Source organism: Xenopus tropicalis, chromosome 7, assembly GCF_000004195.4.
Source record: "Xenopus tropicalis strain Nigerian chromosome 7, UCB_Xtro_10.0, whole genome shotgun sequence".
In the NCBI taxonomy this organism is placed as follows: Eukaryota; Metazoa; Chordata; class Amphibia; order Anura; family Pipidae; genus Xenopus; species Xenopus tropicalis.
In genome coordinates, this window is record NC_030683.2 from 124765934 (window position 1) to 124793802 (window position 27869).

The 27869-nt window shown below is 46.4% G+C and overlaps 1 protein-coding gene across 6 annotated transcripts in view; it reads right to left on the bottom strand.

The window, feature by feature from the left end:
• Positions 1 to 2583: 2583 nt before the first annotated feature.
• b4galt3l2 (UDP-Gal:betaGlcNAc beta 1,4- galactosyltransferase, polypeptide 3 like 2) overlaps positions 2584 to 27869 on the bottom strand; it is a 54910-nt gene continuing 29624 nt past the window's right edge. For 4 of the 6 annotated variants that reach the window (XM_031905459.1, XM_031905457.1, XM_004919457.4 and 1 more), the window contains 6 exons: positions 23755 to 24406; positions 8568 to 8803; positions 6663 to 6850; positions 5852 to 5974; positions 5238 to 5342; positions 2590 to 3753 (listed from right to left, as the gene is read on the bottom strand). In XM_031905459.1, the coding sequence (XP_031761319.1) occupies positions 3603 to 3753; positions 5238 to 5342; positions 5852 to 5974; positions 6663 to 6850; positions 8568 to 8803; positions 23755 to 24019 (1068 nt within the window). In that variant the 5' untranslated portion in view covers positions 24020 to 24406 and the 3' untranslated portion in view covers positions 2590 to 3602. Of the gene's footprint in view, positions 3754 to 5237; positions 5343 to 5851; positions 5975 to 6662; positions 6851 to 8567; positions 8804 to 23754; positions 24407 to 24513; positions 24623 to 27869 lie in introns of those variants that run through there. The other 2 variants (XM_004919458.4, XM_002941023.4) reach the window with 2 other exon arrangements.

Consider the following 27869-nt stretch of genomic DNA (forward strand, 5'->3'; position numbering starts at 1 on the left):
TGTCCACATTTATTGACTAGCTCAGATTGGCCACTAGGGGGAAGCACTGTCCCACAAACAGCTCTATCATTGTCAGAACAAGCCTCCATTAGTTTTTAGAGTGTAAGCTCTGATGAGCCCACTTTACAACTCTTGTCTTGGTCCCTTATTTGTGTTATAACTGTAATACACTGTTACACAGCAAATAATTCCCTCTGCCATTTAACATTTTATTCTTGTACCAACAAATGTATTTGTATCTGTAATATTGGTGTGTAGGCGCCATCTCAGTGCCTTGTGCCTGAGTCTAACCTATTGTTTCTCCTACTCCCATGTAACTGGAGGAGTCCCAAGCCGGACTTGGATTTCTTACTATTGAGTGCTATTCTGATACCTACTGGGAGCTGCTATCTTGCTCCCTTCCCATTGTTCTGCTGATCGGCTGCTGGGGGTGAGGGGGGGGATATCACTCCAACTTGCAGCGCAGCAGTAAAGTGTGCCTGAGTCTGAGCTTTCAGAAGGAGCCAGCGCTACACATTAGAACTGCTTTCAGCTAACCTATTGTTTCTCCTACTCCCATGTAACTGGAGGAGTCCCAAGCCGGACTTGGATTTCTTACTATTGAGTGCTATTCTGATACCTACTGAGAGCTGCTATCTTGCTCCCTTCCCATTGTTCTGCTGATCGGCTGCTGGGAGGGAGGGGGGGGGGATATCACTCCAACTTGCAGCGCAGCAGTAAAGTGTGCCTGAGTCTGAGCTTTCAGAAGGAGCCAGCGCTACACATTAGAACTGCTTTCAGCTAACCTATTGTTTCTCCTACTCCCATGTAACTGGAGGAGTCCCAAGCCGGACTTGGATTTCTTACTATTGAGTGCTATTCTGATATCTACTGGGAGCTGCTATCTTGCTCCCTTCCCATTGTTCTGCTGATCGGCTGCTGGGGGTGAGGGGGGTGATATCACTCCAACTTGCAGCGCAGCAGTAAAGTGTGACTGAGTCTGAGCTTTCAGCCAGCGCTACACATTAGAACTACTTTCAGCTAACCTATTGTTTCTTCTATTTCTCCTGCTTGGGTGCTATCCTTAGATCTACCACTAGGTGGAGCAAATGATTTTGATCTATACAATGCTGAAACATTCTCCAGCCATCAGGTAACCCTGCTCCTTAAAAAGGAAAGTGGGTCTGTGGGGTTAGGAACAATTGCCTCCGACTGCATATAATGTATTTGGGGCGGCACTGCCCTCTGCCTCTCTCACTGTATAATGTATTTAGGATCTGGGGGCATTTTTCATGGAAATCGCTGTACCATTACATGTACATAGAAGTTGCCTGACACAGTCTGAACTCATCCCACAAATATAGAGTGTAAGCTCTTTTGGGCAGGGCTCCCTTCCCCTCCTGTATCGGTTACTGATTGCTTTATATGTTACTCTGTATGTCCAATGTATGTAACCCACTTATTGTACAGCGCTGCGGGATATGTTGGCGCTTTATAAATAAATGTTAATAATAATAATAATGCACATTGAAGCAGTTTAATACCTCCCCCCCCCCCCCCCCCCAATGTACTGTAGCCCTTAGGGGAATAGCAAGGGGGGCAAGTCTGTTCAACCCATGTAATTCACATGCAATTCATAGGGATTTCAGAAAACCTGTAATACCAGTGGGCAATAAAATCTCCCGGAAATACCTATTCATTGCTGCAGGGGAAGGAAATCTTTGGCAGTTCTGCCATTTATATGATTTATTGTGGGAGGTTCCCACAGACACCGATACCAAGGTATTTTAAGGAGATTTGTGGCCGGCGGGTAGGGTAGATTCCTATGGGCAGCTTTGCCCTTTCCCCAGTCTCTAATATATAGAGCCCCAGAACCCCTCAGTGACTTCTAATATCCTTATCATTTACAGTAGGGGGTACATTATCCCTTATAATACATGAGTGATACTCAGAGTTCCCTGTATAACTCAGCCTGCAGCCTTGTGCCTTTATATGGGGGGCACAGAACCCCTCAGTGACTGCTAATATCCTTATCATTTACAGTAGGGGGTACATTATCCCTTATAATACATGAGTGATACTCAGAGTTCCCTGTATAACTCAGCCTGCAGCCTTGTGCCTTTATATGGGGGGCACAGAACCCCTCAGTGACTGCTAATATCCTTATCATTTACAGTAGGGGGTACAGTATCCCTTATAATACATGAGTGATACTCAGAGTTCCCTGTATAACTCAGCCTGCAGCCTTGTGCCTTTATATGGGGGGCACAGAACCCCTCAGTGACTGCTAATATCCTTATCATTTACAGTAGGGGGTACATTATCCCTTATAATACATGAGTGATACTCAGAGTTCCCTGTATAACTCAGCCTGCAGCCTTGTGCCTTTATATGGGGGGCACAGAACCCCTCAGTGACTGCTAATATCCTTATCATTTACAGTAGGGGGTACATTATCCCTTATAATACATGAGTGATACTCAGAGTTCCCTGTATAACTCAGCCTGCAGCCTTGTGCCTTTATATGGGCACAGAACCCCTCAGTGACTGCTAATATCCTTATCATTTACAGTAGGGGTTAATGGGAAGCAATGAGGCGGTGGGTAAATATATATATATCTATTTATTAAAGAAATGGTTTATACCGATTTTCACAGTTCACTGAGCAAAAAATAAGCCCCATAAGGAGGGGCCACAAATGACTGTAGAACAGCGTCCGTACGTGCGATTCTGAGAATAGTTTTTGGCAGAGACGGGATTTTTTTTTTATAAAAAGTCGTTTTTTTTTGTCCCATGCATTTAAATTGGCATTAAAGGCACTTCGGTGTGACGTTAATACTGGTTACAGTTCTTTCCTTGAGTTGACCAATCCCAGTGCGTCGGGGCGCGACGGTCCGCACTACGATAGATATACGATATGGAGGGGGCGGAGCTCAGAAATGAGAAAAACGAAGTCTAAGGGAACTGGGAAGGAAATAAAATATTAGTGTAGGAAGCCCTGGGCTCTGTGGGCGGAGCTCCGGTTGTATAACAGGAAGTAAGGAAATGGGTCCTTCCTCAGGATTGGATGGTATTAAACTAGTGTAAAGGAAAAATAGAAAAATAAATTCCGTTTCAGTGTTGGGAAAAGTAAAATCCTCGTGTTAAAACTGGTTTAGAAATTGCACTTTGGGATAGAGATCAGTGGTGGATTTCCTCCCCCCGCGTGATTGGTCGGAGGGGATATTGCAGAGAAGAGACGTACAAATACTGCAGAAAAACAGAGGTCTCTGCCCCCCCGGAGCGAGGGATCCCGGCCTGTAACGTAGGGGTGGGGCCCCCCTCGCTGTATGGAAGTTCTCAGTGCTCGGGGGCGGGATCAGAAGAGTCATTGCAGCCAATGGCTGTCCAGTCCGCATCCCATAGGCCGCCGGCAACGCCGGATTCGTACTTTGGTTTTCCAGTCTCGGTTTAAGGTGAAAGACAGAAAAAGCCAACGGAAATATCTATCTTTATACAGAGAGAAGGATATGGCGGCGGGGCGCCCCATAGGCCATGGCGTTGGGTTCCTTGAGTTGCTGCTAACAGTTCTAAGAAAGGGCTTCTGGGAAAGTACAGCACGAGCGGTGGGGGGGCGCCGGGTCTCACGTGTGGGGGTTCAGGCCTTTGTCTGTGCCGATGTTCACAGTGATGTTGGTGTAAAGCGGCTGCAACTCCTTGGAGAGCAGTAGGTACTGCAGCGAGTTCATCCCGTCCTGCCGCCACGTCCGCCGGGTCTTCGTCAGCATGTTAAACCTAGCGGGCAGCAAACGAGAAGCTTTAGGGTACGTACTAAGCACAATTCAGCAGGAACAGCCCCCTAAGTTTGCTCATAGCCTGTACAGAGAGATACCATAAAACTATGGCACATAGGGATTCCCCTGTACTAAGCACAATTCAGCAGGAACAGCCCCCTAAGTTTGCTCATAGCCTGTACAGAGAGATACCATAAAACTATGGCACATAGGGATTCCCCTGTACTAAGCACAATTCAGCAGGAACAGCCCCCTAAGTTTGCTCATAGCCTGTACAGAGAGATACCATAAAACTATGGCAGCATAGGGATTCCCCTGTACTAAGCACAATTCAGCAGGAACAGCCCCCTAAGTTTGCTCATAGCCTGTACAGAGAGATACCATAAAACTATGGCACATAGGGATTCCCCTGTACTAAGCACAATTCAGCAGGAACAGCCCCCTAAGTTTGCTCATAGCCTGTACAGAGAGATACCATAAAACTATGGCAGCATAGGGATTCCCCCGTACTAAGCACAATTCAGCAGGGACAGCCCCCTAAGTTTGCTCATAGCCTGTACAGAGAGATACCATAAAACTATGGCACATAGGGATTCCCCTGTACTAAGCACAATTCAGCAGGGACAGCCCCCTAAGTTTGCTCATAGCCTGTACAGAGAGATACCATAAAACTATGGCAGCATAGGGATTCCCCCGTACTAAGCACAATTCAGCAGGAACAGCCCCCTAAGTTTGCTCATAGCCTGTACAGAGAGATACCATAAAACTATGGCACATAGGGATTCCCCTGTACTAAGCACAATTCAGCAGGAACAGCCCCCTAAGTTTGCTCATAGCCTGTACAGAGAGATACCATAAAACTATGGCACATAGGGATTCCCCTGTACTAAGCACAATTCAGCAGGAACAGCCCCCTTGTATAAATAAGATAAGATAATAGAAGATAGGGCATTATGGACTTTATGGGAACAAACCTTGTTATCAACTGAAAAAACACTCTGCTAAAGAGCTTATAAAGTAAATAAGTTAATAAAGTGATGCCCAGAGCCCGGGGCCAAGGAACACAAAGGGAACCATTCTAACAAATCAGTGGAGCTGGGTGCCAAGCTGTTAATGAGCTGCCAACGGCCTGCCCATATGATTAATAGAGAGAGATGTGCCAAGGTAAGCACTCCCTAATAACCCTGCCCGTGCCCGGCGTGCCGCCCCATGGGGCTCATTTATTAGCACTGCCCGTGGGCAGTAAACCGTAGCAACCAATCAGCGATTAGCTTTTTTTCAGCCAGCTGCAGGTAGAACAATAAATACAACAGTTTGATTGGCTACCATGGGTTACTGCCTGCCCAAGCTCTGTATACACCGGGGGAGCTTCCATATTGCTTCCTTTACATAGCAAGTATGAGTGTTCAGCATCAGCCACAAGGGGGCGACAATAACATTTCCCGGGGGCTGTACACCCTGCGGCATTAAAAATAAACAACTCACCTTTTGGGATTTTGCTCATTGCCCTTGTCGTGGCCGTGCTTGATCATTTTATACCTCCCGTGCTGGATAGAAGGGCGAGAGATGATCATGCCGCTAAGTGCGACCCTGCAGGAAGGGAGATAATGGGTTAATCAACCATAATGACCTTCTGTTTAAAGGGTAAATATCGTGTATACAGTATATACACAGCTTAACCACTAGGGGCGTTGTTCCATTTGCCCTGAGCTACTGTATATACACAGCGTAACCACTAGGGGCGTTGTTCCATTTGCCCTGAGCTACTGTATATACACAGTATAACCACTAGGGGCGTTGTTCCATTTGCCCTGAGCTACTGTATATAGACAGCTTAACCACTAGGGGCGTCGTTCCATTTGCCCATAGCTACTGTATATACACAGCGTAACCACTAGGGGCATTGTTCCATTTGCCCTGAGCTATTGTATATACACGGCTTAACCACTAGGGGCATTGTTCCATTTGCCCTGAGCTACTGTATATACACAGTTTAACCACTAGGGGTGTTGTTCCATTTGCCCTGAGCTACTGTATATACACAGCTTAACCACTAGGGGCGTTGTTCCATTTGCCCATCACATTATCACATGACTCACCTGATGCCTATATCATCATCTTCGCCGCCCCATCCCCAGTAGTTGTTGGGGAAGCCGTTCATCTTCATGTATTGTTCTGGGGAAAGGGCTGACACTCCCCCGAAGTAGGATTTGTAAGGCAATCTGCAATAGGAAATGGGAAATATTAACGTACCCCATACACATTTATTTTGTGCCTGAGCCAAAAGGTACAGGTCATTAACCTTTTATGTGAGAATCTGTGGGGACTTGCGCTTACGGCAGTATTGTGGCCATAGATTTTCTTGGGAAACCACGCTAAGGGGGAAGACACACGGAGCTACTAGTAGCAGCTGCTAAAACAGACAATGCTGATCATTTACGGATAATTGACACTACATGTGTTTTAGCAGAGGCAATTCTCAGTATTGTCTATGGCAGGGGATTTTCTGGAGTTTAGTAGCCGTGACAAGTAGCTGCTACTAGTAGCCCAGTGTGTCTTCACCCTTAAGGTGGCCATACACGGGCAGATTTCACCTGCTGATTGTGGTCCTTCAGACTGATTCAGCAGCTTATCTGCCCGTGTATGGCCACTATTAGGCAGGTATACCCTTGGGCAAGTTGCCTTTATACATTACTATGTGTTTAGCACACACATACGGGCCATGCTGGGCTCAGAGCAATGTGTTCCCAAACCCGCCATTCCTCATATAACCGTGGTTAATATATTACTCAGCACATGAGGTGTTTATTAGGTTTCCAACGTGAGGTCTAAACACTGAGGTTTTATCACCGCTTGTGCCTTCAGCTAATGGCACGTAGGCGCTCTATCTAACCAGTAACCCCCACCTACTTGTATCCAAACTTGTCCATGGCGATCGAGGCGTGCTTGGGAAATTTGTCGCAGGTATAGATATTGCGATCGTCTTCGGGAATGAGGTCGACATCGTGGTAGAACAAGCAGTCCCAATCCTCGTCTTTCATGGCCTCCTTGAAGCCGACGTTCAGCAACTTAGCGCGGTTGAAAGTAAAATTACCCGCCTACAATAGAAACGTGCGGTTAATCATGAGTATTCTAAGTGAGGTATCTAGGTCATAGTATGGGAGCTGGTTGGTTACTAAGCACCTTCAGGCTGGGCCCCCTTAGCCCATAACAAGGTTACAGATATATAGAAACATTGGGGTAACAGTCAACCCGCTATAGTTCCAGGGGTACCCAGGGCACAAATAAGCACTCACCCCAAATCCCCCCCTAACTGGCCTTCAGGCTGGGCCCCCTTAGCCCATAACAAGGTTACAGATATATAGAAACATTGGGGTAACAGTCACCCCGCTATAGTTCCAGGGGTACCCAGGGCACAAATAAGCACTCACCCCAAATCCCCCCCTAACTGGCCTTCAGGCTGGGCCCCCTTAGCCCATAACAAGGTTACAGATATATAGAAACATTGGGGTAACAGTCACCCCGCTATAGTTCCAGGGGTACCCAGGGCACAAATAAGCACTCACCCCAAATCCCCCCCCTAACTGGCCTTCAGGCTGGGCCCCCTTAGCCCATAACAAGGTTACAGATATATAGAAACATTGGGGTAACAGTCACCCTGCTATAGTTCCAGGGGTACCCAGGGCACAGATAAGCACTCACCCCAAATCCCCCCCTAACTGGCCTTCAGGCTGGGCCCCCTTAGCCCATAACAAGGTTACAGATATATAGAAACATTGGGGTAACAGTCACCCTGCTATAGTTCCAGGGGTACCCAGGGCACAGATAAGCACTCACCCCAAATCTCCCCCTAACTGGCCTTCAGGCTGGGCCCCCTTAGCCCATAACAAGGTTACAGATATATAGAAACATTGGGGTAACAGTCACCCTGCTATAGTTCCAGGGGTACCCAGGGCACAGATAAGCACTCACCCCAAATCTCCCCCTAACTGGCCTTCAGGCTGGGCCCCCTTAGCCCATAACAAGGTTACAGATATATAGAAACATTGGGGTAACAGTCACCCTGCTATAGTTCCAGGGGTACCCAGGGCACAGATAAGCACTCACCCCAAATCTCCCCCTAACTGGCCTTCTAGCATACCGATCATATGACCTGCCCCAATGTTATTGCCCTGTACAAGCAATCATTGCACCATTTCTCGAGTGCCAAATTGAACACTTACACATTCCAGGGAATGAGCCACATCAGCAGACCTGACTAAGAAGATTGGTAATTACCCCAAGGAGCCTGTAATCTGCCCTTTGCACTCCCACCACTGTGACCCTGCTGCTGAACTGCTTACTTGCCCTCAGTGAGCAAGCAAAACCCATACGGCCTCACTTTGTATCTCCAGCTGTCGGCTATCCATTCATCTCTATGGATGGGCTAAAGTACAGCGCCACTCCCAGTGACTATCAGCAGCTGTGCTTATTTCCCCTTTAAAAAATAAATCAACTGAATGTGAAGTAACAGGCCCAGCCCTGTTATCAGTATCTAAATAAAGGCACAGAGCAAATAGAGGAATCAATGCCGAGGTTAAATTCCTTCACCGGTGAGTAATCCCCGTGACCTGAATTAGTTCTGTAGACAACCTCTTCCAACAGCCAGTGGCCCTTATAGTCTCTCCTGCGGCCAAGGCTTCACTTCCCACAATGCCTTGCAAGTCCTACGGTTAACACACCTGTGTAGAAAGAACCCCAGAGATGTGCAAGGCATTGTGGGAACCGGAGTCTCGGCCGGAGGCCACAGTTTTGGGCATTGGGCTTTGGTCTCACCTGATGGATGATGTATATCCCGTAGTTCAGTTGCTGCCGCTGCAGAAACGGGTGCAGATAATACAGCAGGTATTTAAGGTGCTGCTCCCTGCCGCGGTGAGGGATGATCACGGCCGTTTTATGAGTGGACTCGCAGTCGGGTGGCTTGTAGCGCCCTCCTTTGGACACGTAAGGGTTCTTTTTCTCCACCTCCTCCAGTAACAAGTTCTCCGGCAACGTGACTCTTATTGGGCCCCCTAAAAAAAATAAAATGAAATATATTAAGCAAAAAGTTGGTAGTTAATTAATTGTCTTAATGGCATGTCCTGGGTTTAAGGTTCATCAGTGAAATTGTTGCCCCCAACAGGGTTGCATGACGGGACAGTGGGGGAGGAGATGCCTGTACTAGTGCGCTTGCCCTTTAAGTTTCATAGGAATCAGCATGACTAACCCTCGGCCTCGTCACCTTGCCCACACATTAAGGAGTGTCGGAGGGAAAGGTATCAAATTCCAGGCTTTTACAAGGCTATTAGTGATATTAATGGATTGGGTATTATGACCCAACAGGCCGGGCAAGAAGAAACCGTATAAACCAATGACTCACCAAGTATCAAGCGGAATATAAATCTTCATTTTGCTTCTCTCGCAATGGGTTGACCAAAGAGCAACCTCACCAAGGGAGCAGATCTCTGGGAGTATAATCAGCTTTGAAAGGTTTTTAAAGATTTATAACCTCAGCCTTACAGGAAGCTCAGTGGTCTAAGACAGTGCTGTCCAACTGGTGGCCTGCGGCTCCCCCTGTGTGGCCCCTACCTGTCTGGTTACGGATACCCGATTAACTGGCTGCCTGCCCTACCCTGCCTGTGTGTGCCATACTCTGCGTGTGTGTGCCATACTCTGCCTGCCCTACCCTGCCTGTGTGTGTGTGCCATACTCAGCCTGCCCTACCCTGCCTGTGTGTGCCATACTCTGCCTGCCCTATGCTGCCTGTGTGTGCCATACTCTGCCTGCCCTACGCTGCCTGTGTGTGCCATACTCTGCCTGCCCTACCCTGCCTGTGTGTGCCATACTCTGCCTGCCCTACGCTGCCTGTGTGTGCCATACTCTGCCTGCCCTACCCTGCCTGTGTGTGTGTGCCATACTCAGCCTGCCCTACCCTGCCTGTGTGTGCCATACTCTGCCTGCCCTATGCTGCCTGTGTGTGCCATACTCTGCCTGCCCTATGCTGCCTGTGTGTGCCATACTCTGCCTGCCCTACCCTGCCTGTGTGTGCCATACTCTGCCTGCCCTACGCTGCCTGTGTGTGCCATACTCTGCCTGCCCTATGCTGCCTGTGTGTGCCATACTCTGCCTGCCTTATGCTGCCTGTGTGTGCCATACTCTGTCTGCCCTATGCTGCCTGTGGGTGCCATACACTGCTTGCCCTATGCTGCCTGTGGGTGCTATACTGCTGTGCTACCACCCTGCACCATATGGGAATGGTCATAAAAGCTCTTGTGATAACATGGGTGTGGTTTAAAAAACAGAAGTGGTCAAAACTGGCTTCCATTGTCAGCCCTCCACCATATAGGCCAGAAAAATTCTGGCCCTCGGTACTGAAGTTGGACAGCACTGGTCTAAGAGAAACAGTATGGCAGCTCCTAAACACACACAGGCATAATCACATCCACTCCCCATTAACACAGGGCAGCACCACCCATCAGTGTGAATAGAGCAGGTTCTATGGACAAACTGTACCGCCCAAGGGAAACATTCTGAATAAACTGAAATAGAGATGAATAGAATGTTCCAGGAACACAATAAACTATGCCCTCATTCCATCTTGTTTATGTCAGATAATCGTATTTTTCTGCAGGGTAAAGATGAAATCCCATTCTGTGCTTTGTTTCCTCTCAATTGATTTTCAAGGGGTGGAAACAAAGGTCTGAGCGCTGTAACCAAACAATAACGATAATGTTACGGTCGATTAGCTGGGAACCCATCCCCTACTGGTCAATGTATGGGAGAGGCATACAAGCACAAGCAAGCCCTTCTATTTTACGCACACCTCTCTCCCTACACTAAGAATAAAGGCCTTTCTCATGGTGGCCATACACAGACCTATTCGGCAGCTTATGGGACGTGCCTACCCGACCAATATCTGCTTGAAACCTTTACCATCGGTGGCCATTTTGGGAGAAGATCTGCTGGTTTGGCGACCTACTAGTCTACTAAAGAGAGCGGAGCTTCATGTTCAACTTGGATCCAGGCCCAGTAGTAGTTCCGCATATGGGGCCAAACAGACAACCTAGTGAAGAACAGCCAGTTCTGAAATAATTCCCAATGGATGAAGATGTCGTTATGTTCCTCTCCTGATGAGTCGGCATTGGCCCTATTTATGCCCCTTGGCCAAACAATCGCATCAGCAGTAGTTAGCCCACTATAATAAATCTTGGTTGCCCAACTGAAGGTTCAGAGTCTGAACATGGCTGCCCAAGCAGTAGTTATTGCCCAAATACGACAAAATAATACAAAAATTGCCTTTAGCAATGCCACCCCTGTGTGGCGCCCCACCCAGGACAAGTCAAGCTTGCTAAAGGGACGTGCCACTCCTCCGTCTGTTCCCTTTGTGCCTGGTTTGTCTTACATTTGTTTTCCTAAAGCTAGACTGCCACTGGGACAATGGCCTCACTTAAGGTCCCCATACACGGGCTGATTCTAGCTGCCGATATCGGTCCGTTAGACAGATTTGGCAGCTAATCGGCCCGTGTATGGGCACTACCGACAGGCCTGCCCTACCGGATATCTGGCAGATATCGATCGGACCGACTTTACCTATACCCGCCGTTATAATTCGATTTTTTGGCCACAGGGCCAAACGATCGAATTATCCTGGATAATAAATATGGGTGGGCGATATCGGGAGAAGATTCACTTGCTTGGCGATCGGCCCATGTATGGGGACCTTAAGAAATATTCTGAGCCCAAAGCTGGTCTATAAAGTCTCCCACTGGGACTAGTGTTTATACAGGTTACTTGCCCTTAAATCTGAAGCGGTTTCCTACTATCTATAGATGAAACACAGCCGAAAAAAAACTAGACATATCTGAGAACTGGCAATGGAAATATGTTACTGGCATGCAAACGTAGGGCTTGGCTGCCAAGTGGCTCCGTGCCATCGGCACAGCAGGTGTCAGAACTTGGAGAGGTGTCAGAACAGCAGAACTGGGCCGCGGAACACTGGAAAGCTCATGTAATGCCCCTATTCCCCAGCCGGACCCGGTGCCAGGCAATACGAGCCCCTCAGCTGGTATGTTCAGCCAAATAACTGCATCCCGTGCCGGAATCTGAAGCCTCCGAGGGATAACGATTTGCCTTATCATCTACATACCCAACAGCCAAGATATATCCCCAGGGCCAAAAGATCGAATTAGCCTGGATTCTCCCGATATCGCCCACCTGTAGGGCCCGTGTATGGGGCCCATGACTGATCTCTGCTACCATGGACGACTAACCTCTCCGAAATACCTTTCCGTCTGCAACAATAATGTCATTCTGTGGCTACTAAAGCAAACAAAGTAGACTCAAGGGATGAAACATAATTTTGCCTCTTTATAGGTCCCTGGTAAGGCCTCACCTTGAGTATGGGGGACAGTTACAGTGAGTATGGGGGGCAGTTCTGGGCTCCAGTTCTTAAGAAGGATATTAATGAGCTGGAGAGAGTGCAGAGACTGCAACTAAACTGGTAAAGGGGATGGGAGGTCTCAAGCCTATATAATTATGTATGATTAGCAGACCTGGAGGAGAATGGACTCCTGTTACACTGTTTCAGGTTAGACTGCTAATATCAGGCAGTTGGGTCAGCGACCCTAGTGTTAAATGGCCTGCAACAGCGCTCAGGAGCACTTCCTACCTGGGTTTAGTTTGCCTTTAATACAGTGTGCCTCGACACCAAGTTCCTTCGATAACACACAAGCTGATCGACTGATGTGAGGCTTTGCCCTATGGGAGTATTACTCGCTTTGCCAATTGCTTGAGAGCACAATGTAACTAACACACCCATGCACTCTAACAAAAGCTTAAGTGCTAAGCCCCAAACCCACGGTTACCAGCCTTGTCTGCCATGTAAAGCTTTGCAGATGCAAAGAGCCAGATAAGCCAGTCTGTGTTTGTTGTAGGTTTCTAAAAAAGGCTAAAACCAGAGGCCGAGACGGCCAGTCCAAGAGACAATGGCAGCTTAGGCAAGGCTCAAACCACAGGCTGAGATGGCCAGTCCAAGGGGCAACAGCAGCTTAGGCAAGGCTAAACCACCTGCTGAGACAGGCAGTCCAAGGGACAATAGCAGCTTAGGCAAGGCTAAAACCACCGGTCGAGACAGCCAGTCCAAGGGACAATAGCAGCTTAGGCAAGGCTAAAACCACCGGTCGAGACAGCCAGTCCAAGGGACAATAGCAGCTTAGGCAAGGCTAAAACCACCGGTCGAGACAGCCAGTCCAAGGGACAATGACAATGTAGGCAAGGTTCAAACCACAGGCCGAGACAGCCAGTCCAAGGGACAATAGCAGCTTAGGCAAGGCTAAAACCACCGGTCGAGACAGCCAGTCCAAGGGACAATAGCAGCTTAGGCAAGGCTAAAACCACAGGCCGAGACAGCCAGTCCAAGGGACAATGACAATGTAGGCAAGGTTCAAACCACAGGCCGAGACAGCCAGTCCAAGGGACAATAGCAGCTTAGGCAAGGCTCAAACCACAGGTCGAGACAGCCAGTCCAAGGGACAATAGCAGCTTAGGCAAGGCTCAAACCACAGGCCGAGACAGCCAGTTGAAGAGACAATGACAATGTAGGCAAGGCTGAAACTGCAAGCCAAACTAATAACCTCTTCACAGAAGCTAAGAGTGGGGAAAGCAGCACAGAGCCCACTCTCAATATCCGTTCTGCACAAAAAGAAAATTAAAACTGACTGTGCAGTATCGGTTTAGGAAAAAAGTCCCTAAAAAATAAATAACAGCACCATCTGTCACATTTAAGTCAGAGCAGTAAATGCCACGTATAACGTTAGGGAAATCTAATAAATTACAATTGTTTGGCTTGCCCTTGTCTGGAACAGATAACTGCGGCACCGTAAAATCCAATAAAATATAATATAAAAGGTTTATTAAGATCTAAAATGATGACTTTAATAAAACCTAAAGTAAATATAGTAACGGGCAATGGCACAGGTTGCCCTACCCTGGCTTAACCAACTGGCCCACAGGACTAATGGACAAAGGGCCTATGAGGGGCCAATCAGTGCAGTGGGAACATTTGTTCTTGCATCAACCCACAGCGAGAGGAAAGGGAAAGCTGAACTTTTAATCCCAAATAATTACATGCTGCCAAATTCGAGCCTGCGTCACCCCTACGATTATATTCATTCCTTTGTTTGAGGCTTATGTCGCGCGTGACACTCTAACGGCGTCTAGGAACGACCAGTTCAGCTGGTTTGGCTGGTAGAGAAATAGGAACCCCCCAAATAGCAAATGACACCCCACTGGATGATTCAACTAGTAGCGACTTTTGTCGTCTGGTTATTAGCCCCCCATTTCCAGGGAGCCTCCTAGGGTGTCATTTGATTGGTCAAGTGTGTCTATTTTTTTGGGCATCAGCCTTGGCTGAATTAGTTTTAAGGTGGTCTTAAGTCTTAAGGTGGCCACACACTGTAAGATCCGCTCATTGGGTGAGCTCGCCAAACAAGCAGACCTTCTCCCGATATGTCCACGTAAAGAGGCCGACATCAGGCTATTTTGGTTTTAAACTGCCGAACATAGATGCCCTCGGGCCGAGGAAAATCCGATGGGAAAATCAAACCTGCCTGATCGAGATCTGCCCAATTTTAGGTAGTCACAGCCTTCAACTCAACAACTCTTAAGGTAGCCATACACTGTAAGATCCGCTCATTTGGCCAAACAAGAAGACCTTCTCCCGATATTGGGATAATCGGGATTATTTGGTTTTAAACTGCCGAACATAGGTGCCGTGGGACCAAGGAAAATCAAACCTGCCTGATCTAGTTCTGCCCAATTTTAGGTAGTCACAGCCTTCGACTTAACAACTCTTAAGGTGGCCATACACTATAAGACCATGCCAAATGAGCATAGCTTTCCTCCAATACATCTACCTAAGGTAGGCAATATCGGGCTAATCCAACTTTTTAACCCTTGGGGCCGAATGATAGGATCACAACGGCGTGAGTATGAGAGGTTGGACTGAGGGGCGCGTCAATGACCCAACCTGGTCCTTGATCAAACCTGCCCAATGGACATCTTCCCAATTTTCAGTCGGATAACAGTCGGGTAGGTTGCTTCGGAGGGCCCCACACGTGGAATGAAAAACTAACGACAGGTAGAGGCAAAGTCGGTCCGGGGACTGCATCAACGAGCCGATGCGACTAGATTTTTTAACCTGCCCGATTGAAATCTGGCCTGAAATCGGCCAGATTTCAATTGGGCAGGCCCGTCGGTAGTGCCCATACACAGGCCGATTAGCTGCCAAATCTGTATAAGGGACCCATATCGGCAGCTAGAATTGGCCCGTGTATGGGGACCTTAACATTGGGCAAACAAGTGAGTTATTTGAAAGATTAGCAGCACTCCCAAGCAAGGGCCCATATGGTGAGGCACCTAAGGGCACTCAGATAATGGACTAAGTGAGGCCATTGTTCCAGTGGGAGCCTAGCGATAGGAAAACAAAGGTAAGACGTATTTCTCAGTCAATATTCCGCATACTCAGCACAGACTCCCAGAGAAGGAGTTCCCCTGCAATCAATTTAGTGGAGAATTTGGCTCTTCGGCAACAGATGGGGTTGGAAGAAAGCGCAAACATCAATGATAAATATGCATTGCTCACGGAAAGTGGTTTATGCACCACTTCAAGAATAAAAAAAACAAAAACCGATATATATAGCTGCTGTTTGAACATCTAACAATGAAACTCAAAACAAATACGGCAAAACAAACATATGGTAAATGTACTTTATACACAGTAAATCTTGGCTTTGTGGAGGCATAAAGTACAATAACTCATCGTCGGTTTTATTTGCGCTTACGGCACAATGAGAACTCACCTGGAAAAACCTCAACTAAACACATGCACGGTTTGGGTTAAGGTGCCCTTTATAGCCCGTTATGGATTAAACATTTACATTTCCTGCGACATGTAGTCCCACCACAAACTCGGTTCCAATCATATACAGCTTGAAGCACACACCGGATCGCCGTGAGATGTTTAAAAGCTTACAATCTTTATTTGTATCTTTAAAAACAGAGTGCCTGACGCGTTTCGTGCGCGTGCGCACTTAATCATAGGCACCACAAACTCTGAACATGATTTAGAAAGTAATATTCTAAGACAATTCGCAATGGGTCTTTTTTTGTTTTTTTGTTTGTGGTTTTATTCAATAATTTTTTAACTTTTTGCTCAGCAACTCTTCAGTTGGGAATTTCAGCAGCTATCTGGTTGCTAGGGTTCAAATTACTTTAGCAACCAGGGAGTGGCTTGGAGAGGACCTGAATAGAAAATAAGAGCGATTAGACCGATTCGGCAGCTTATCAGCCTGTGTATGGGCACTAACGCCACGTCTACCCGACCGATATCTGGCCTGAAATCAGGCAGATATCGATCAGCAGGTTTAAAAATTTAGTTGGGTCCCCCGATCCGACTGTGCCTATACCCGCCGTTCTTATTTGATCATTTTGCCCCAGGGCCACTGAATTAGCGGATATGGCCCACCCGTAGGTGGGGATATCGGGAGAAGATCCGCTCGCTTGGCGACCTTAGCGTGTGTGGCCACCTTAACCCTACATTTTGCAGTGATTTTCCATATAAAACTTTTGGGTTTTCTGCATAATAAAATAAAGTAATTCAGAGCAACTTTCCTACATCCATTTATTACACATAATGGTTTTACTGTTATTTGGAATCATCCCCATCTAAGTGTGAGACAATGTAGCGGAAGTCGGTACCCCTCCGGGGCTGTAGCTTCTGCCATATTGTTTCAGGCCAATATACAGAGCCATACACTGATATTTTGGATCAATGTATATTGGAAAGTGGCTAAAGGTGGCCATACACGTTCCTATAACGCTCTTCCCTGGGACCACTGGTTGCAGTATTGATCGTTCATCCACTCCGCTAACATTAGGAGCTAAATCAGCAGATATGCAGCTAGAGCCGATAGAATTCTGCCCCCAACTGACCATTCAGCATTAACCTTCTGCCCATGTTCCACCGATGACTGATAACCAAGGCTTTTGCTGAATTTATTAATGCAGAATTAACCCCCTCCTTTTTTTTTTTTTTTTTTTTTAAGGGGAATTTCTCATTAAATCACTGGGAGGTGCCCTTTAGGCTCCACCCTCCGAACACGTTCTGGGAATTTCCCGTTTCTTTCTAGTTCTTTCAAGTTGTCAAACTCTAAAATTACAACTAACAGCTACTTAACACTAAAGGCGACCATTCATGGAGAGGTCGCCAAGCGAGCACCTATGGGTGGGAGATATTGGGCTATGTTGGCCCTGGGGCCAAAAGATCGAATGAGAACGGAGGGTATAGGCGCTGTCTTAACGAGCCAATGGAGTCCCTGATCCGACAGAAAAGCCGATATCGGTCAGGCAGGCTCGTCGTTAGTGCCCATACATGGGCAGATAAGCTGCCGAATTGATCTAAAGGACTGATATCGGCAGCTAGAATTGGCCTGTATATGGCCACCTTAACTACACAGCCATCTAGTGGCAGATACTAATCTGCTGGGTAATTACCCCCCAACATACCTTTTGTGGAACCCCTTTCACCTCCTCACAAGTGGATTATTCCATGTAAATTGTAACTACTACAATCATAGCTAATCCTATTTGAAGGAGATGGAAAGGAAAGAAAAAAAATCACTGGGGGTGGATTTTAATTGCCCCACAGCCTTGTACAATGTGTTTTTCATTGTAATCTCCAGACAAAACTCACTGCCCTGTTCTATACAAGTGTCAGTAGCAGTTGCAGTCCTGGGGGGGGTATCTTTACAGCACAGGTAGTTGTTAGGGTGCTACTAAAGTTACACAAAGTTCCATTCACGTGCCATTATAGCCTGGCAACCCATGATTAGTACTGGAACCCCGCCATGGAAAATGGTTTGTTCCAGGCAAACGGACTTTATTGTCTGCTTGACTTCGGCTATTCCCCTTCAGTACTCCGAGTCGCAATTATTTCTGTCGCTTTAAGTTCCCCTGACCCACCCAGACTAACTACGGCCTCGGCCCCCAGCCTGTACATTATATGCCTCTTCATACGGGATTTATTCAATATGGGAACATGTTTCTATTTCATGTAAACCTGAAATCCCCTTCATGCACATGGTTTAGCCTCAGTTTAAACCCGAAGTGATATTTTATTATTACAGAGAAAAGGGAATCATTTAACCATGAAATAAACCCAATAGGGCTGTTCTGCCCCCAATAAGGGGTAATTATATCTTAGTTGGGATCAAGTACAGGTACTGTTTTATTATTACAGAGAAAAGGGAATCATTTAACCATTAAATAAACCCAATAGGGCTGTTCTGCCCCCAATAAGGGGTAATTATATCTTAGTTGGGATCAAGTACAGGTACTGTTTTATTATTACAGAGAAAAGGGAATCATTTAACCATGAAATAAACCCAATAGGGCTGTTCTGCCCCCAATAAGGGGTAATTATATCTTAGTTGGGATCAAGTACAGGTACTGTTTTATTATTACAGAGAAAAGGGAATCATTTAACCATTAAATAAACCCAATAGGGCTGTTCTGCCCCCAATAAGGGGTAAATATATCTTAGTTGGGATCAAGTACAGGTACTGTTTTATTATTACAGAGAAAAGGGAATCATCCCATACCTGTATTTGGCTTTTTGTTCAGCAGCTCGCTAGGGATTTTAGAATCTGGTTGCTAGGGTCTTTACCTTAGCAACCAGGCAGTGGTTTGAATGACAGACTGGAATTTGAATAAGAGAGGAACTAAATGGAAACATAAGGAACAATAAAATTGTAGCCTCACAGAGCAATAATTTTTTAGCTGCCGGGGTCAGTGACCCCCATTTAAAAGCTGGAAAAGACTAATTGCAAAGTTGCTAGGAAGGCAAACAACCCCTTTAAGATACCACAGCAATAAGACAAGCATATTTTGCCCTCAACCACTAGTTACTGGATACTCAGTAGCGCTACAAACGCACCCCCAAGCATATTGCTGACTCTGCTTTCATGAAGGCCAAACAGAAAATAACTTTACAGAACAGAAACCATCCATGTCTAATTTTAGATGGACAACCGTAGCAGCGAATAAAGGAAGCAAATAGGAACCAATGAGGACGGTCTACATACGCACTAGTAAGAGGCTGATCTATAATGGGCGTGGTTTTGTCATCAGAGCAGTGATAGGTTCCCCCACTCTTGACCAACACTGTTTACATAAATTATGTGAATGGGTCATGGGACTCTAACCTTCAGAGAAGTATGTCATCAATGAACCTCAACTAACAAGGCTCCCAGAGACAGGTAGTGGGTAAGGGCAACCCATTGGAGATTAAGGACCTGAACCTTGTTGGTCTCAGTGGTTGTGGGACACTCCTAAACCAAGTATTAGGAAATGTTTAGACCAGGGGTCCCCAACCTTTTATAACCGGGAGCCACATTCAAATGGAAAAAGTGTTGGGGAGCAACACAAGCATGAAAAAGGATCCTGGAGGTGCCAATGAGAGCTATAATTGGCTATTTGGTAGCCCTTATGTGGACTGGCAGCCTATACAAGGATCTGTTTGGCATTATACTTGGTTGTTATGCAACCAAAACTTGTCTCCTAAACAGAAATTCAAAATTAAGCATCTGCTTTGAGGCCACTGGGAGCAACATCCAAGGGGTTGGGGAGCAGCACAAGTATGAAAAATGATCCTGGAGGTGCCAATAAGAGCTATCATTGGTTATTTGGAAGCCCCTATGTGGACTGGCAGCCTACAGAAGGCTCTGTGTGGCATTTGTTTTGAGGCCACGTGGAGCAACATCCAAGGGGTTGGGGAGCAGCACAAGTATGAAAAATGATCCTGGAGGTGCCAATAAGAGCTATCATTGGTTATTTGGAAGCCCCTATGTGGACTGGCAGCCTACAGAAGGCTCTGTGTGGCATTATACTTGGTTTTTATGCAACCAAAACTTGTCTCCTAAACAGAAATTCAAAAATAAGCATTTGTTTTGAGGCCACGTGGAGCAACATCCAAGGGGTCGGTGAGGAACATGTTGCTCCTGAGCCACTGGTTGGGGATCCCTGCTGTAGAACCTTCCATGGAATACGTAAGAGAGCAGGGGAGGCACAACAAGGCACAGTCTTTACCTACCAGGGAAAAGGTCAGGAATTTTGGCAACAGGTGGAATGTGTCTACCCGACTGAAATCTGGCCGAAAATCGGCTCATTGTTGCAGCCCTTGCTCTGATAGGTCACCCAATGATTGGATTAGCCCGATATCGCTTGGGCATATGGGGAGAAAGATCTGTTTAAAACCTCGTCAAATGATCGGATCTTATATAGTGTATGGCCCACTTAACCCCTGGGTATCAGGCAGTAAAAGTTCCGCATACACTGGCCGATTCTAGCTGCCGATATGGGTCCCTTAGACCGATTCGGCAGCTAATCGGCCTACATATGGGCACTACCGACGGGCCTGCCCAACTGACATCTGGCCTGAAATCGGCCAGATATCGATCAGGCAGGTTAAAAAAATCTAGTCGGATCGGGGACCGCATCGGCTCGTTGATGCGGTCCCCAGACTGACTTTTCCTATACATGTCGCTATAATTCGAAACGTTTGGCCCCAGGGCCTGGATTCTCCCGATATCGCCCACCTGTAGGTGGGGGATATGAGGAGAAGATCCGCTCGCTTGGTGACATCGCCAAGCGAGCGGATATGAAAGTGTAGGAACGCCACATTCATGTTGCACACATTGTCACAGGTTTCATCTTGGGTTGAGACCTCAAAAACCAGAAAAACAGCCAGGGTGCACCTTGTAATGACACATCTATTGCAAACAAAACCCCTTTTGTTAGCTGAACAAACTACAATGATGAATGCGGGTAATTTAAAGCTCTTATATACAGGTCAGCCGAAACAGGGAACCCATGAACCGTACCCGGAGCTCCACCCCTTCTGCAAATATGGCAAACAAACAGACTATGGAGAAGCGGATTGACAAGGACGGATTTGGAGTTGTACTTTTTATTACTTATCTTTATATTCTGATCCTCTCCTATTTATATACAGGTATGAGATTCCTTATCCGGGAACCCGTTATCCAGAAAGTTCCTTATAAGAAAATAATTCTAATTTTTAAAAAGGATTCCCTTTTCTCTTTAATAATAAAACATTACCTGTACTTGATCCCAACTAAGATATAATTACCCCTTATTGGGGCAGAACAGCCCTATTGGGTTTATTTAATGGTTAAATGATTCCCTTTTCTCTGTAATAATAAAACAGTACCTGTACTTGATCCCAACTAAGATATAATTACCCCTTATTGGGACAGAACAGCCCTATTGGGTTTATTTAATGGTTAAATGATTCCCTTTTCTCTGTAATAATAAAACAGTACCTGTACTTGATCCCAACTAAGATATAATTACCCCTTATTGGGGGCAGAACAGCCCTATTGGGTTTATTTAATGGTTAAATGATTCCCTTTTCTCTGTAATAATAAAACAGTACCTGTACTTGATCCCAACTAAGATATAATTACCCCTTATTGGGGGCAGAACAGCCCTATTGGGTTTATTTAATGGTTAAATGATTCCCTTTTCTCTGTAATAATAAAACAGTACCTGTACTTGATCCCAACTAAGATATAATTACCCCTTATTGGGGGCAGAACAGCCCTATTGGGTTTATTTCATGGTTAAATGATTCCCTTTTCTCTGTAATAATAAAACAGTACCTGTACTTGATCCCAACTAAGATATAATTACCCCTTATTGGGGCAGAACAGCCCTATTGGGTTTATTTCATGGTTAAATGATTCCCTTTTCTCTGTAATAATAAAACAGTACCTGTACTTGATCCCAACTAAGATATAATTACCCCTTAGATCCCTTATCTGGAAAACCCCAGGTCCCAAGCATTCTTGATAAGAGGTCCTACACCTGTAACCACTCCCTGGTTGTTAAGATAATTTGGACCCTAGCAACCAGATAGTTGCTGAAATTCCTAACAGGGAAGAAAAAGCTAAATAATTCAAAAACCACAAATAATAAACAATGACGTTATTAGAGAGTGACAGGTGGCGAGAGAACTTTCCGAGGGTCGTCTCTGCTTATTTCTATTTACACGGGTGGGTGCTGCCACTCTGCTTGTGCGGAGAATAGATTTTCTGTAGATATTAAGCAGCCAATGTGTGCAGAACGTGCCCTTGGCATATTGGCAGCTCCCACGCAGACATGGAACATTCTGTGCACACAGTAAGTTGTGCTCCAACACTGTGAAATGGCACATTTCCCATGGGTAAATATTAGACGGAAGGAACTGTCTACTTACAGATAGGGTATGATTTGCTTTTATAAACCCCCGGGGGGGGTATCAAGCACATTCTAGAGCCGAGAACACGGCTGAGACCTGTGTTACTAAATAGAAATCCCACAGGGAGTCTTGTTCTCTGGCACGAGATGAAAGATAAATAGAGCGTCGCTTTCCCCTATTTGTGTCTGGCTGTCTCTTGGCTCAGATTAACACCTTAGCTGCCATAAATCCAACGCAGTTACGGGGGTATGTCCAACTTTGGCCCAAATCTACAGCCTCCAAGAGCGGCCACCACAGCAAAAGGGTTTGTACGGCCTTCATATCAAATAATGTATAATGCCCCTCAGCCGAGAGGCAATGCCGTAAAGGCACTTTTATCCCCTTTGGGATACTGGCATCAATAAAACTAGAAAAGCCTTTGTCGGAACGACGGGGCCAATGACAGGCAGGAATAATTATGGCCCCATAATACGGGGAAGCAGGGAGGTTTAGAGCACAGCAATAACCATAAAAGCCATAACAGCACTTAGTATGTAAGCAGTGCTAAGGGTAACTCCACACATGGTGCTTTTACTGCTTATGTCATGTAATGGTTCCCCCACCTTGGCTGATGTGGCATAGGTGGGGTTAAAAGTACTCCCCCCCCCCCCCCACCACTGTGGAAATAATCCTATATTCAGGTAATCCTTTGGGTGTTGCAAGACTACAATTCCCATAACTGTTACAACATAAAATCAACGGTCATGAAAGTTGTAGTTCTGCCACATCTGGGGACTCGAGACTAAAGGAGCTGTTCTGCTTTAAATTCACTTGTAGTATGTTGTAGAGAGGTGATCATTTATCTTTTTTATTCAGTAACTTTCCAGTTCAAAATGCAAGCAGCTATACGGTTGCTAGGGTCCTAATGACCCTAGCAACTGGGCAGTTCTTCGAATGAGAAACTGGATTAGGAATAGCAGTGGGTCTAAATAGTTTTTTTTTTGTCTGCTGGGGTCAGTGACTCCCTTTTGAAAGGTTGCAAGAGTCAAAAGAGGAAAGCAAAAATAAATTAAAAAATGAAGACCAATTGAAAAGTTGCTAAGAAAAGCTGAACCGCCCCTTTAAGAAACAGGCTCTAAACGCACTGCTCCCTATTCTTAGGTAACGGGCAGTTTAGAATAGTAGAAACAACACGTGCGTCGTTACATTTCTAACGACAAACAATAAATGATTTACAGTATGTTATAGAATGGCCAGTTCTCGGCAACTTTTCAATTGGTCTTCATTATTTTTTATAGTTTCTGAATTATTTGCCTTTCTCTTCCGCCTCTTTCCAGCTTTCAAATGGGGGTCACTGAACCCGGCAGCCAAAAAAAAAAAAAAAAAAAACTATTGCCCTGTGAGGCTAAAATTTGATGGTTATTGTTACTTTTTAGTACTTATCTTTCTATTCAGGATCTCTACTATTCATATTCCGGAGTCACTCCCTGGTTGCTAAGGCACTTTGGACCCCAGCAACCCCATAGCTGCTGAAATTCCAAACTGGAGAGCCGCTGAAGAAAAAGTTAAATCATTCAAAAACCACAAGTAATAGAAAATGGAGACTAATTGCAATTTGTCTCAGAATATTACTCTCTGCTTCATACTAGAAGGTAACTCATTTAAAGTCAAGGAGGAAAAATAAATTACCTATATAAGGTGAGGTCTCCGGGCAGAATGGCAACTCCTCTTCCCGTAAGGAAGACTTGGATATTAGGCTGAGGTTGGCGTAAACGTCCCCGGGCTGGGATACATTGTGGGGGTTCATCAGTCCCATGGAGGCAGGTCCCCCTTTGTAAAATATACCGAAGAAATAAGCCACCCTTTTCCTGTAGCCTTCCCTATACAGCAGAGCCATGACCACCAGCTGGACGCAGAGGAAGAGGAGAAGGTAGCGACCCTTAGCGATGACCATTTTTGTCCACTTTCAGGTGGAATTGGTGTTAATTACCAAAAAAATAAATTATAAAAAAAAAAAGTATTCTGGGGAAAAAAAAATCAGCAGCTTGGGGACATTCTGCTCAGACAGATTGGGAACAAATCTTCCCGTCGTCTCTATCGCATCGCCGTGAGGGTAAATTATTTTTTTTTCCTCTTGCCACAAAAACAGAACTTTGTTACAGATGGCAAAAGCTGCGGCGTTCAGAGGAAAACTTCCCAGGTAAGCGTATTTCTGGTGATTTCCAGGTGGAGTAAGGCACGTTGGGAGGCTTGGCGAGGAGGTTATCTGTGGCCGAAGGCACGGGTCCCGATAAGCGAAGGAATTTGGATGCCCATGGAGTTCCTTAAGCAGCTGATAGTCCTGAAAGGTACAAGATACTTTGTTACAGCTGTGTTACTGTGAGACAGTCGCCCGTTTTAGAGAGAAATAGAAAAGAAAGAGAGTGCCAAGTAGAAAGCCGCTGGCACCTTTAGCTGCCCAAGGGTGCACTCTCTGTGCTGCTCTGATCTGACTTCTGTGCCGAGTCAAAGGCAGTGGAGCAGCCCCGGTCCCACCCCGTTGCCGCCTCATACAGACACACAGGGCAGGGGAAGGAGTGGTTGTTTGCATTTGTATAGCAATTAGTAACTAATGAAAGGAAGCAGGAGGGACCAATCACTGCGCACGGAGCATTAACCCTGGAAACAATTGGCCGTCGGGTTTCCTCAACATGGCACCTGTGGTTTCGATGCAGTTAATTATTATACATAGCGCTGTGTATTTCCGGCTTCTGTTAATTAATGGTCCTGCGCCGGCAGGATTTCCACCTCCCCCAATCAGATCCTCAACCAAGGGGGCAATTGGGATCTGCCCGTCTATGGCAAGGTGATCAGTTCAACTTAAGGTGCCGATATTGGCCCTTTATCTGCAGCTTATCTGCCTGTGTATGGGCACGAACGTCAGACCTGCCCGGCCTGAAATCATCCAGATCTCGATCAGCAGGTTTGATATTTCCGTTGGCGCGTTCATGCTGTACCCGAACCCGGGACCCTAGGGCCAAACGACCAAATTTCCACGATATTGCCCACCCGTACCATGTATGGCCAGCTTTAGGGTAGTGACAGACAGGGAGATTAGTCGTCCCGTAGTAGTGAAGATTTATCGTGGGTGACTAATCTCCCCTCTACGCGTCGCTGCGATTTCCGTAATTCGCCTTAAGAGGAAACTTCGGGTGACTTCCGGAAATTGTAGCGACATGTATGCCATCCCACCGACGATTTACATTCTTGCTGATGGGATGGTATTGCGGGGAGATTAGTCGCCCGCGACGAGAGATTTGTTGCAGGTGACTCAGCTCCCGTGTGCCACAGCCCTTAGGGTGAAGACACACAGAGCTACTAGTAGCAGCTAACTGCCGTGGCTACAAAATCAGGCAATGTTGATCATTTACTGATAACTGTCTTTATGTGTGTCTTAGCAGAGGCAATTTTCAGTATTGTCTATGGCAGGGGATTTTCTGGCATTTAGTAGCTTTGAAAAAGTAGCTGCTACTAGTAGTTCCATGTGTCTTCATCCTAAGGGCAGTGGCACACAGGTTTAATGGGGCAACTAAACCGCTCTGTAAATTTCCATGTGTCTTCATCCTAAGGGCAGTGGCACACAGGGTTAACGGGGCAACTAAACCGCTCTGTGAGTTCTTACCCTTAGGGCAGTGACACACGGGGACATTAGTCAGCCAGCAACAAATCTTCGTTACTGCGAGCGACTACTCTCCACAATGCCATCCCACCGGCAAGAATGTAAATGGCCGGTGGGATGGCATCCATGTCACTACGATGTACCAAAGTCACTCGAACTCATGGAGTAGTTTAGTTGCCCAGGGGCAACGAACAGCCCTGAAACAATAGGAGTCACTGGTGGAAACCACTAATCCGAAAGTCGTTTAAAGTTTCCTCGTTCAGGCAACTTCACGCGACTTTGGAAAACGAAGGGCATTTCAGGTCAGGTAGGTTACGGCTTTTATGAGCAGCGCTGAAACTCCAGCACCAGTCGCCTATCACAGCGCAGTTGGCTAAGAATAAGGGTTCCCTGTGCCAATCGGAGCTCTTTGGCTGCACCTACATAACTGGTTTGTGTGTGGGACTTTACGCAGGTAAATCAGGTCTAGCGCATTCCTCGGGTGGCTATAACGGACAGAGGTGATACTGAAAAAAAAAAAAACCCTTTGTCCCTGCTGAATAGGAAGCCTATGGGTAAACTGGTTCCTGTCTGTTCTGTTTGTTCTAGGCTCAAGACCCTTCATAAGGGGCAAAGCAGGTAAACAGACTATTTACATATTCCCCTATAGTTGTTTTACGTGTTTCTCTACATCCCACAGAGCAGATCCCAGCCAGCGTAAATCTGCCCCGTCACCTGAACTTACTGAACTGCATGACCCCTAAGTACTCGCAGGCTCTTCCAGTCACATTCCATTCAACTCAATGAGTGCCACTTGCATTTGCACCAGCTGAAATCCACCCTGTGTGCCGTTAGACTGTCCCATGTGCCCCCCCCCCCCCTAAAGTCACTGACTAAGAGGTTAGACAGCCGGAAGCAGGAAGTAGTGTTCTGGCTATTATGTTAGACACCTGCCCACTCCAGTCTTTATACATTACATTTTTGCCTAACTTTATTACAAATATTTTCTATTTTGCGCAGTCTGTTCATTTTTACACTGTACTGTTCGTTTAAGCTGGCCATACGGGCTCACCGAACCAGCTGACCTTAACTCCAATATTTCCACCTAAGGTGGGCGGATATCGGGCTAATCCAATCGTTTGGCCCTAGGGGCAATACAGGCCATTGCAGTGGGAACTTCATCAATGAGCCCATGTAGTCCCTGATCTGATGGGGAAATCAAAACTGTCAGATCGTCATCTGCCCCATTTTTTTGCCAGATACTGGGCAGGTAGGCCAGTTAGGTGTTTCTGTGTTGTGTGGGGCTTTTTAAACAAATTTTCGTTTGGAATATGGAGGGTCCCCATTAAATCTATCCACGTAAAGGTGCCCATACACGGGCCGATTCTAGCTGCCAATATGGGCCCCTTAGACAGATTCGGCAGCTAATCGGCCTGTGTATGGGCACTACCGACGGGCCTGCCCAACCGATATCTGGCCTGAAATTGGCCAGATATCGATCGAGGTTAAAAAATCTAGTCTGATAGTGGACCGCATCAGCTCGTTGATGCGGTCCCTAAACCGACTTTACCTATACCCGTCGTTATAATTCGATCATTTGGCCCCAGGACCAAACGACCGAATTACCCTGGATTCTCCCGATATCACCCACCTGTAGGTGGGGGAAATCGAGAGAAGATCTGCTTGCTTGGCGACATCACCAAGCGAGCTGATCTGAAGGTGTATGGGCACCTTAAGGCCACCTTTTCCTTAAGGCTGTCAACCTGATCGATTCGGTGTGACCAACTGAGAGGTACCGGTCAGCCCAAAGCAAAGCCCCTGGATTTGCACATAAGCAGAATATATACTATAGGGGCAATTTATTGTATCTGTGGGGCAGCAAAGTGCAACAATGGCAATGATCAGCCCTGGCACCCTGCGGTTTGCTTTACGAATTGCCATTTTGGAGTTGCCGCTACCCCCACAAATAGAGCGCCGGCTGCGTCAGTCACCCCTCCTGCCCCCCAATAGCCTAAGTTACAGAGCGGCAGAGGACATTGGGTGCAACAGGGCCCCGTCCTTACCACAGAGAAAAAATAAATTCCGACATCTAGTCAGGTCCTTGAGTTCAAGTGACACGAATGTCACGGGACAAGATGTTTAAATACGGAACCGATACCCAACGAGC